The following is a 12,816-nucleotide window of genomic DNA, read 5'->3' as shown; positions in this document are numbered from 1 at the left end:
AAGTATCACGCGTAAACGTTATGCAAATCAAGTAAAGAAATTTCCTCCATAAATATATCGTGGTGCTTAAATATATGCGAGGTCTTGCATGAACCAACGTTTGAGAGCACAAGCACCCTCCTCCACCACAATGTTTCCACTAAACATATCAGGTCAAAAAATCCAACTGATCCCATAAACTCGCAACTGCGAAGAGCGCTCCCTACGCGTGACTGCCGGGAGCCACGGTCGCACCATCCACAGCCAGCAGCGATACTGCATCGTTTCATGAGCGCCTGTGAGGGGAGACCCGCACATGTATCGGCTGTGTTGGCAGCTGCACTCACATCCCCCAGCATCCACACGCCCACCATACCAAATGCTCAGAGGTCGGAAGGAGACTGTCACCAAGCAGTCAACCGATCAATTTGCATCGGTGGAGTAATCGTTTAGTGCAGACACCATTTTGAATCTTCTAATGCAACACACACGTCTGCTTCTGACACCATTAACCCAGCACACTGGACACTTCACTAGCCCCCGCTGGTGCAGGCAAGAGCAGAAAGGTCGGCGCAATCTTGGTGCCTAACCGGCCGTCACAGGCTGAGCTAATCCGTTACTTCGGTCGCCGACTCATCGTGATCACTCCTGCCATAGCAAACTGTGAGTGAAACAGCAGCAGCCTGGATGTATACAATAGTTCTAACCAATGTCACCCCGATAAAGGGTCCCAATTTAAAAAAATCCACTTTATCCAATCCGAGACAGTGATGTTGTTGACCATACACCTCTAATTTCTCACGCGAAATGTAGATTTCTCCCTTTTATACCTTTTCGAAGACAGAAGAAATTGGGACACACACGCGTTTTCACATCACTAAAGTATCGTTACTTGTCAAAATCCTGTACACCACAATGGCGTAGGTTACATTTCCTCTAAGTATTCTCTCATCATGTAAAAAATCTGTTCTAATCAGCTTAATATCTGTTACGTCTTGCATCACAGAACTAGAATATTAAACTCATTTTTAGCTCGTGTCGGAGTGCTAAAATCTACCTCTGTCACAGGATGCCTCCTCCCTATCGAACTCCCTTAAAGTAACAAAATGCTTCGCCACATACAAGGGCTCTAAAGGTAACAGCACAGACAAGTTGTGAATATCTGGTTTGTACTACGTATCACTTTATAAATTCGGTAATACATCTGATTTTATTAGGACAGTTGTCTCTCCGTGTGTAGGTGGGAGAATGAAATTTCATTAAAAGAGATGGCCGCAACGAAAAAACGCCTGTTTACCGCTCCCACTCCCGAACCATATCCGTGGTATCCTAGGCACCGCTTGCACCCTTCAACCGGCACATCATTGATATCAAATTGATAGGCTAATTAAATATCTTCATCATGAGAGTCACTATGCATAGCGAGTAATTTATCCTTTTTTATCAGCAGCCGGATTACACTCGCCAGGTAGCTGACCGCAGAAGGATTCTACTGCCTGCAACATACATTTCGCGTAAGGACCTCGCTATTAAACACGATCGCAACGACTATGTTACTGTCATCCTCCATAAAACATGGTCTTGGTTCTACAGACAGAGACATGAGTCGCTGACGATATCCATGTTAAACACTATACATGCTTTAAACTCGAAGTATGGTGTTACTTCCGAATGAAGTGGTCTTCCGCACAAATACTGTAACATGGAATAAAGACGACGATTGCTGGTGTGTGTAATAGACCAAAAGTGCGGGTGCACGTCGCCAGCTGTCTAAGCTCGTAACAAAATCACATTTATCACCGAATTTAGAAAGTGATTCTGCTAAGCAACTTGGTATTAAGCCTATATTTGCAACTCCCTCATACCGCTGCTAGACATTTCCCACGCTAACAAACTGTGTATGTAACGCATTCTATCTTGAAGCCATGTAGACAGTGTAACAGAGATTCCGCAGTATATCCACGGCATTATAGGCGAGGGAGGCTGGTGGTTGATTGAGATTGATCACATACAGCAGATGATGAGCTATGTGAGGAATCACTTAAAAATGTAGTGCTAGATTGTATTCATTAGAAATGTACAAAATTCTACGACCAAAACATTGGCTTTTCAGGTCTATAATATTACGCTTTCTGGTAGAAATTCCGTCAGCGATTTGGAATCAGGTCTGTCCACTGAACCAAGTAATTGCGTTGGATCCTATGGACATGTCTTTTAATGGTTACAGACAATGGTGAATCATATTCTGACACTCTCATATCTCGACAGGAGTCACATTTTCCGAACTTATTTTAGACAGTCTGTCCGCATCTTGTAATTGTTTCTTAGTCCCTGCCTCTCCCTCCCTGCATTTTTGTCCATATGATTGTTCTAATTTAAGTCGGAACTGACAGGTAATCCTCTATGACAGGTTAGGAACCATTTACCTAAACATTCTGTAGAATATCAGAATTTCACACAATGCCAGTGACGAATATACTGGCCATCCAATCAGTAAGAGGAATTGAATCTGCAATTGCTGTAGAGCTGGTCACCACCATGAAGTCGAGAAGACATCGTCGCTCACCTGCCATCTGTTGGAACAGCCATCTCTGTTCACCAATCCACAGGATTGCCCTCCTTGTTGGTCCATCCTCAGCACTAATGCCAGAGCGTCACATATAGATGCTCCCAGCCACCAGTCCGCTGGATCTTTGACGTCACAAGGTGCCACCAGGCAGACACTAAGGCTAGGGTACACACTCCCAATGTCTACACTTCCATCCAACTGGATGAAGCTTCTAGCCTAATTTGCTAGTAGTATAGCAGTGCTTGGCCACAGGGCCTGTTTCTAATACTGCACCGCAACTGGTCTAGAATGTGTACCATGCAAGGCTCCTCCACTTCCTAGACATGCTGGACATGGTGGCTGGAAGTGACTACACAACTTTTTAAAAGTAAAGTAAAGACTCTCAGACAGAAAATCTGTGGTTACTGAGCTCCTTCAAATGGCTTCGAGTGCAACTCCATTGGGAGTGGAACTTTTACTATAGGTCTGGCAACCGGAGAAGAGGCACTGGACAGATGCAACGGTGGATTCTGAACACATTCACAACAGCTGATGTGGAAGATTTAGAAAATGTAAACACCATTTTGCACCAAGTATAGACGGACGCAGAAGATAATCTGGGAACCCTAGAGTTGCATCCCACAGAACTATCAAGCCTTGAGAAGGATGTAGTTAATGATACACACCATTTGCATGCTTTGGCCATGGCACTGACGACACACATTTAGGAGGCAGCAGTCACAGTGAATCAGGACTTAGGCATTATCAAGACCTTACTAGATGTAACTGACATGCAGTTGACAGTCGCGAGGCTCCTTTGGACCATTTTGGATAGCATAAACAATGTTCGCATTTAAGGTGTTGGATTGCAAGAGTAATTCATTCTGCTACTTGTGGGTACCTACCTCGGCACTGTTATCACTGGAACAGTTCCTTGAAGGGCTGCTATAGAATGTTCAGAATGGGTTACTGGCCCCATTGGAGCTACTATCCATACTGGAGGGTAGTTCTTTACTCTTGATATACCATATGGCTGACGTTAATTTTACCTCAGATAGAACCCAATTGCAAATTCAGATACGAATTTCTCTGACGTGTAAAGAGCATCAGATCAACTGCTAAATAATCACGGTAGCATGTGGACTCTAGTAAGTTCACACGTTTGAGGGTGCAGGGCCTCATACTCATCGCCCCTGACCAAAAATCTAATACATTTCTTTCCACTGCAGAATCACTACTACTCCGAGTCATGCCCTACTATTCTAGGCTCTTGCTACCTTAACCAGTTCCACACAGATAATCCAACATATAAGTATACTTGGGAAGTGCTTGCAAGATGGGCAGACTATTTCCATAGGGTTGTGTCACATACGCTCTTCTCAGAGGAAGAAGCGCTGAAAACCATTCGCACATATTATGTCCAGAGTCACCTAAGTAACATACAACACCTAGAACTACAGATACACGGTTTGATAATCTGTGGTAGCCATTGTAACATATTGAGTCATTCTTTTCGATTGCCAGAAACTATTACAGGAATCTGAATACCACATATTCGCTATCTTACCTTCCTGATCTTCCTTTCAACACCACCTTGGACTCTGTGCTTCTCACTCCCATAAACCAAATGGTGGCAGCCCAGAATGATCGAATTTCGAAGTAACAGCTATTGTGACACATAATTCAATATCACAGGAAGCATCAGTATTGACTCAGTATAGTAGGAACTGCTACATCAGACAGACCTTAGTCATAAATAATAATGGCATGTGACGAGGGCCTCCCATCGGGCAGACCGCTCGCCTGGTGCGAGTCTTGCGATTTGACGCCATCTCGGCGACTTGCGCGTCGATGGGGATGAAGAGGTGATGATTAGGACAACACAACACCCAGTCCCTGAGTGGAGAAAATCTCCGACCCAGCCAGGAATCGAACCCAGGCCCTTAGGATTAACAGTCTGTCGCGCTGACCCCTCAGCTACCGGGGGCGGACACCTTAGTCATGATCTTGATGGCAACTGTCGTTTACTACCACTAGTGTAGAATCAGCCAGATCCTGTGCCAACTGTTCTTCCAACTTTAGGCCTATACTAACAATGTCGACATTCATGAAGAAACAACATAGCAATTGGAAAGTTCTAAATGCGTCCCTGTAGAAATTTAACAGCATGGTCAATGTAACCAGAAAATTGAAGAGTCAGTGAAAAACTTGTTCAGAATCAACTGTATGAAAAGTAGTAAAGTTCCAGGTTCAACTGCAGCATAGAATTTGGGGGCCAAATTCTCAGAGTTGGAAAGAATGTAGCAGAGGGCATAGTATCGTGACAGTTATCGATGTATCTATATCAACGTTTTGATTATTTAATAATAATTAAATATCTTCTTATAAGAAAAATTAGTTATCAGAGTCGATGTACTTTGAGCATGGACTTCGTCTGAAATACACCAATTTCTGCAAAAAGTTTTCTAAGAATGTATCAAAATTAAGACCAATAGTGCTCTCATATCAGGTTACACAGGATTAGTTCATGAAAACTATCCCCCACTAGACCTATTACATCAATGTCAATAAGAGGCTGTTCTGATTTCGAATAGATGTTAGTAAAGCTGGAGATAATTTTTAAAAGAGAAATCAAATATGAAAACTCGAATTACACAAAGAAAGCTGATAAAGTAAGCACAAGTAAAAACATTTATACGGAAAAGTCATATACTGTCTATACACTGGACGGAAGTGTCTGTTTTGTTACATCAGAACCATTATTTATTCCGCAAAATTTTAGGTTACAGTTTACAAAGGAGTTTCCATCTAAAGTTTTCGATTAGGAATAGATCGAATGGTCGCAATCCAGAGAGAGCGGTACCAGCTCATGTAAATATCAACCTACAAATGAAGCAACTTTGATAAATGATCCATATGAAGCGTCTGATATTTCCAGTCAGTAATACATAGATGTGGTGGATGGGTTGGTCAGAAACCAAACCATCCAAATAGTAAATAACATAAAAAGCTCCAAAATGGTAACAGATTGTATATTCCTATCACTAACAAATGAGTCAGAAGTCATAAACATAATTCAAAAAGAAACATTTAGAGTGATTGGATCGCATATCTCTTAAAACAATTAAGCATATTTCTAAATAGATAAGTAAGTCTCTCACATTCCTTATAAATCAAATACTACAGGAACAATATTTCCAAACTGCCTAAAGAAAAGAAAAGTGATCCCCATATGTAAAAGAGGAGACAAAGAGAATCCCATCAACTACAGACCTATTGCAATCACATCTGTACTGTCTAAAATTGTACAAACAGGCATAAAGGATAGAACAGTAAATTGCATTGAGAAACATAACATAATAAATAGTACACAACATGGTATCTTAAAAGATCGACCTTCAAAGACAGCTGTGGCAGATTTCACAGCTTATGTAGTCAGGTCATTGGAAAAACAGGAACAAGTTAGTTTATTCCTCGAACTGTCAAAAGCTTTTGATTGTGTGTGCCACAGAATCCTGTTACACAAACTAACCATCGTGGCATAAGATGCAGGGAAAACAATATTATCAAAACATTTATCGAAAGTAGGCAACAACATGTAGAGATAAAATACAGAAACGGCAACACATTCGAAAATGTGTTCTCAGCATTCAAAAAGACAATATATGGTGTACTGCAGGGCTCAGTATGGGGCCATTATTTTTCTTCTATATGTAAATGACATGGCAGAAGCTGTAAATCTGGTCATGATGCATCTCTACCAATCACAAGCAAATTTGCAAAGGACCTTGAAACTAGGATATTTTTAGAGATAGAAAAGGCATGCAAATATTTTTGGGGGGGAGGGGATGTAGCCTTTTCATAAATGGAGGTAAAACAACTTACAGGAGTATACAAGCAAATGGGACAATCGAAGCAGATGAGCTTGACATCAAGGTTGGGGAGTGCTAGTCCTGCATGGTTCGCAGGAGAGCTTCTTTAAAGTTTGGAAGGTAGGAGACGAGGTACTGGCGGAAGTAAAGCTGTGAGGAAGGGTGTGAGTCATGCTTGGGTAGCTCAGTTGGTAGAGCACTTGCCCGCGAATGGCAAAGGTCCCAAGTTCGAGTCTCGGTCTGGCACACAGTTTTAATCTTCCAGGAAGTTTCAAAGTAAAACCTAGCTGAACTTTCTGTGGTGTGAAGAAAGTTGGATCTCTTAAGTTGAGCCACTAAAAATTGGGAGTTCACACATGCAACTGCAGTATGCCATTAGATGTGGCAACATTTTTGTTGCATGTGTGAACCCGGCTTAGTGTGTGGTGGCGCACAATGGTAAACGCATTTGTAAATCGTCTCTTAAGTTGCATACAGGACGCCGAGAGTTCTCCATAGTTGCACAGCTTTCAATATAGCGTTGGATGAAATCATGTGAGCGGATACTAATGTTATAGTGCAGGTATGGCCTTTTAGATGTGTGAAAGAGTTGAATAGAAGTAAGACGAAACCCAAATGTTGGATCCGAAAATAGATTTCGCACAGGGATAAATCAGGGGCCACAAACATCTTTATAATAGAAGTAACATTCAAAGATGAAAATTCTGTCTGCAGTGGCAAACTAACCAATAGCTGGCGTGTAAATATCATCTGCTGACACGCAAATCTTCCAAAATTTTAGAATCTTGTACATTGGTTGATATACTAGGCATTTCAAACAAGTAACTTTTAGTTTAACAAGTGCCACATCGAACAATGGAGCTATTTCCTGCATATAACCCACAATTTATAGAACGTCTGGTCCCACGAAGTTTATACAACTCACTTTTTTAGTTACATATATTAAGTTTATATATTTAATTATACAAAAATCTATTAAGGTTGTGGAGTATGTCATTGGTTTGGAAACATTGCACACACACACACACACACACACACACACACACACACACACACACACACACACACACAGACACACTGCTGGTACAGAAAATAAAACATAGGTAGCTGTTTTTGTGGTTCCAGAAGTGAACTGTTTTCACTTTTTTTCAGAAATAAAATAAAAACTCACTGTAATCGAATGGAGTACAGTACCTGCGACGGAATGCTCGTGGTTCGAAATACAACAATCAGGGAGCAATTGTAGTTGGAAAGTGGCGCAACGAACTACAATCAAGCTGAACTTTTTGTGGCGTGACAAAAGTTGCGTCTCTTAAGTTGCGCCACTAAAAGCTGGGAGTTCACACATAGAATAGTCTTGCAATTGCATTATGCCATTACCTGTGGCGACACTTTCGTTGCGTGTGTGAACCCGACTTAGGGATGCTACGCCAAAACTTGTGAAAAAGTTATCGTTGTCTGACAAACATAATGCATGTCCAATAGGATATAATCGTTAAAAGTGATTACATCACTTGGTATTTTCCTTACCAATAATTGCCGTACAAAAACATGCATACTGCATTTGTTGTCGAATATTATTGTATATATTTATATCTCTTCTGTAATCAGTGACGGTACCGTAGTGGCGCGCATGTTTAATCATAATCTCTGGTAAAGTTGGCGTTTCATTTCCCTCGATGTGCTTCGTTCTGTTAAAGACTCAATCACTGTTAACTGTGTAATTTCATTTACAGAAAAAAGCGTAGAATTTTAAAACTGAATTTTATATTACGCACTGTATTTGGTGTTTGCATGGATAGTTTTATTTGTCATGAGTAAAGGCGGTGAACAAAATGGTGTGCAGTATGTGGTATCCTTGCCGGCGCAGGAACAGCATCTGAATTTGAAAAAAGGTAGTTTTGGATTGTTTTAGCAAAAGACGTGAAATATTTAAGGACAGGTGTCTTGTGATGTATCATATCTTGGCATGTGTTTGCGTAGATGTATTGTTTATTTTACTTCAACTTTCATACGAAATAATTACGCCTTTTGGTGTAGAACTTAGTTCGAATGTGGAGTAGGGAAATTGCACAGAAACTTCTCCGTCGGTTTCTGTACAGACACAAAATTTACCACTGTGTGACACATGCTTTAATTTTTGTTGTATTTGAATTTCGAGTAGCACAAATAATTCGGTTGCCTTATAACAGCATAATTTATTATACTTTCCCTGTGGTTAGGAACCTTCCAAATGTTCCTACAGAGGCTTGGTGAATGACTTTAATAAGTCGTAGCAACAATATTGTAAAATATGATCCATGGGCTAGTAAACAACTTCAGTACAAATATGTAGATGACATGTTTTGTTTGAAAACTGGACGAGAAAGCTACCTATACGTCCCTTATTTATAATCTCTATATAGTTTTTGTTTATTGATGTGTAGGAAGTACATGTGATAATTTGTTGAAGGTCTATTGTAGATAAAGCAGTTTACTCGATTTTCGTGGGCTTCGTGACAACTGCAGAGCTGTTGAACAAAAAAATCGCGGAAATGTTATTAGAAATTCAGATTGGGTCTCCAATGAGCTGCTATTCTGTAAATATATCTTAAGGCACCCTGGACGTGCATAGTAGTTTCATAATAAAAGTTGTATTTTGTTTACAGTCAGTTTGAAGCATATTCCTACATCGGCAGTGACACAGATAGTTAAATGCACAAATCTGGTAACATTGACACATGGCTCAAATTCGTCCAGGTAAGATGCTGCCTAGGTGCTTATCATATGACTAAAAAGTTATTACCATCTTTAGTATTTCTCAGCTCAGCTTCTTTCTTCCAACTCGTTCCTTGCTTTATGTTTTTTCTGTTTCACTTTGACTTTACAAAAGGGTGCCTAATGTTGTACCTATTGTTATTAGCAAAGTTATTTGAATCATGAATACATGTTCTGTTAACCCTATGCAAGATAATTATAATGTATGTACATAAAAAGTTCAGAAGTAGGCTAAGGCCTACATTAATTCATCGTGTCATATATGATGATCATGTACTGCAGTGCATTATTTAATATACTAAATAAAATAAGCTTCTACCACTTTGTGGTAAATACTGTTATAATTTGATCCTTTCAGAAGACAATAATGTTGAAACTAAATAGTGTATTACAGTGTAAAGTCTTATTGAAGGGCAGTATACAGAGGCAAGAATTTTGTTTTATTAAGCCATGTCATTGAGGTGCCCTGTGGGTAGATAACATTATCATGTAAAGAAAAGATAACTAGCATAAAATATAGAGGATCCACTTTTGGAAGAGTTTCTTGTTAGCCCCCACGGCATGGCTCATCTGCAGTGTGATTCAGCCTATCTGGGAAAGTGTTTGTTCATTGAGGAGTGAAATGTGAAGCAATTTGAGGCAGAAAAAAAGTAGGCCAGCAAGGAAATGCAGCTTACAAAATTCAGGATAATCTTCTTCTGATTTTTTAATTTAATAAAACCTTAAGACAGTAATTGCTAAGTAATGCTATTGTAAATCCCGGTACTTGCAATAATAGTGCAAAAATGAAGTTGCTTGAAAGTTTGCCATCTTCAGTGTGAAAGGAAAGTTTTGCAGTAGGTACTACACCATGTCTTCCCTTTACGCAGATAGACAGTTCAGTTGTGTGCCACCAGTTATTTGCCTCCACTATGTGATAAACTGGAACTTCAACAGCAACCTAGGGCAAATGATCAAAATTCTCCAGACCATCAATCTTGAAATTTTGTGAGTGAGGTAAAATGGTACTGAAGGAAGTTGCTGAGCACTGCATAGCCTATGTAACTTCCCAGTAATACAGAATAATTTACACTACAAATAAGATTAATGGCTAGCGAGGGAAACTCCATGAATATAGAGCTCCTTTAATCATGTACCACTTAGTGTCCACAACATTGTACAGCTTCTGTGGCATTTTCTATCAGTCATGAGGCTTCACCAGTCCATGCAGTGGACACTCCCTCGTGATGATGTGCCCCGCATGTGTTTGCTGCCTCATGACTGACTGAAAATGCCAACAATTGATTCCCCATGTGTTCTTTGTTTTAGTCTTAAGAAATTTGCTATCACAGCTGTCGCACAGTGTAATGAAGTGCTAACCCTGTTAACCTCCACAAGGTGCCTTAGATAAAGCAGTTGTTACTAAGATTGTAACACAGCTTTACCACACACTTACTCTCCTGGGAAATTTTAAGGTGCTGTAGAGTTAGCAGGAAATTAATTAAACTGTTTGTGTCCCTTCCCTGTCTCCCCAAAAGCCCACATGAACTCTCTAAAAAGTGCCAAAATCCTGTCAGTTGGCATGCTTCTATGGTCACACTGACTGCAAAGTGGCAAAACTGACTTGAGATAGCTAAGCTCTAGACATTATCAGTGTGTGAACTTGTCATTTTTATTTCAAGATCTGAGACTGAGTTGCTCTGACACATGTGCTGACACTTCTGTGAGCATAGCTCTATCAATATTCAACACTGGTCGTATGTCCTGCCAAACATTTTGGGTCTTGGCAGGTTAATGCAACTTTAATTGACTTGTTTGAAGCCTTACTGATGCAGGCTATGGTATTCTATGAGGGTGTGCTGAAAAGTTAGGCCTCCAAATTTTGTGTGTGATAACTCTGAAGGCTTTTAAAAATGAAACAGATGTTATTAACATTCTACATCTTTATTCTTCATGCCTACAAAATTACAGCCTTCTGCCAGTAAAGGGTTCCAAATTGTAGCAAGTAACATGTCCGTGCACAATGTGACTATGTTGGTGCATAAGAAACAGCATGCTGTAATAGTGTTTCAAATTCTCCTTCAACATGACAGTGCCAGTCACATACAAGCACTGCGACATCTGCAATTACCCAGTGCCCTGGGTTCGCTGTCATCACTCATCTTTCATACAGTCCTGACGTGGTGCCATCTGATTTTCATCTGTTTCCAAAACTTAACACCTTTGATGACTTCACTTTGATAGCGATGAGGCCATCCAAGCAGAGGTGAAATTGTTTCTCCATCAGCAAAAACATTCATTCTGTAGTGATAGTATGAACAAACTGCTATCTCGTTGGGAGAAATGGGTTTGTCCCCAAGATGACTTATGTTGAGAAATAAAAATGTAGACATGAATAAAGATGTAGAATTTTAATAATATTTGTTTTATTTAAAAACTTCCTGAGTTTCACATAAAAAATTTGGAGCCATTACTTCTCAGCACGCCCTCATACATGAACGTCAGTACTCTGGAAACCACAGTGAAGTGCATGGCAGAGATGCTTCCCATTGTACCACTCATAAGACCATTCATGCATGCTGTGAAGGATGAATGGTGGGTCTTTGTGGCCCCTACGTACACTCTAATATATTCTTCACTTCATACTGGTTCTCAAGACTTTTGTGATTTAATAGGTGTCTGTCTTCAAGTTGCTGACAGATCAGTTTCTTCAGCATTTCCATGAGACTGTCCCATGGCTCAAACCTGTAACAATTTGTTCTATCCCCTCTTTGTCTATGTTAAATGTCTCTGGCAAAAAAGGGTAGACAGGAAGTGCAAAATGGCAAAGCAGGAATGGCTAGACAAGAAATGCAAGGCTGTAGAAGCATGCATTACTAAGACAACAGATGTCACCTATAGGGAAAATTAAAAAGATCTTTGCAGAAAAGGGAGACAGCCATCTGAATTACGAATGTCAAAATTCAGTTGGCAAGCAGGTATTAAACAGAGGAGGGAAAGGTGGAAGGAATATGTAGAAGGGCTGTACAAGGGAAATGAACTTGAAGTTAATATTATAGAAAGGGAAGGGGAAGTAGATGAATATGAATTGGGAGGTACGATACTGCAAGTGGAATTTGACAGAGCCTAAATTGAAACAAGACCCCTGGAATAGACAACATTTATGGAATTAATGAGATCCTTGGGCCAGCCAACCATGACAAAACTATTCCATATGGTGTGCAAGATAGACCGAGGGAAGTGGCACAGTGGATAACAAAGTGTACTTGCATTCTGAAAGAAGACAGTTAAAATCCCCATCCAATGATCCAGACGAAAGTTTTCTACAATTTCCCTAAATCACTGCAGGCAAATAATGCAATGGCTTCCTTGAACAGGACAAGGCCAGTTTCCTTCCACATACTTCCAGACTCGGAGCTTGTGCTCTGTCTTTACCATGATATCGACGGGATGTTAAATTACAACCATCCCTCATACTTTTTAAGATAAGTGGCATGTGAAATACCCTTGAACTTTGAAAAGAATGTAATAATTCCAATTCCAAAGAAGCTAGTTACTGGCAGTTGTGAATATTACTGAACCATCATTTTAGGAATGCCTAAGGCAATATTGACCCTATGACTGAATCTTAGAAGATGGTTTAAGGAAAGGCAAATCTGCATGTAAGCATTTGCAGATTTA

General features: G+C 40.2%; 1 protein-coding gene and 1 pseudogene across 3 annotated transcripts in view; both read left to right on the top strand.

Moving 5' to 3' along the window:
- The first annotated feature begins 908 nt into the window (after positions 1-908).
- LOC124617252 lies at positions 909-1,064 on the top strand (annotated as a pseudogene).
- Positions 1,065-8,053: 6,989 nt separating this feature from the next.
- The window catches only part of LOC124616078, a 60,842-nt gene continuing 56,079 nt past the window's right edge, over positions 8,054-12,816 (top strand). Inside the window, exons 1-2 of one of the 3 annotated variants that reach the window (XM_047144323.1) lie at positions 8,054-8,294; positions 9,048-9,138. In XM_047144323.1, coding sequence (XP_047000279.1) covers positions 8,213-8,294; positions 9,048-9,138 — 173 coding nt within the window. In that variant the 5' untranslated portion in view covers positions 8,054-8,212. Of the gene's footprint in view, positions 8,295-8,506; positions 8,704-9,047; positions 9,139-12,816 lie in introns of those variants that run through there. The other 2 variants (XM_047144324.1, XM_047144325.1) reach the window with 2 other exon arrangements.

This window comes from Schistocerca americana, chromosome 5, assembly GCF_021461395.2.
Source record: "Schistocerca americana isolate TAMUIC-IGC-003095 chromosome 5, iqSchAmer2.1, whole genome shotgun sequence".
In the NCBI taxonomy this organism is placed as follows: Eukaryota; Metazoa; Arthropoda; class Insecta; order Orthoptera; family Acrididae; genus Schistocerca; species Schistocerca americana.
The sequence above is the reverse complement of the archived record's forward strand: the minus strand, read 5'-3'. Positions and strand labels throughout refer to the sequence as shown.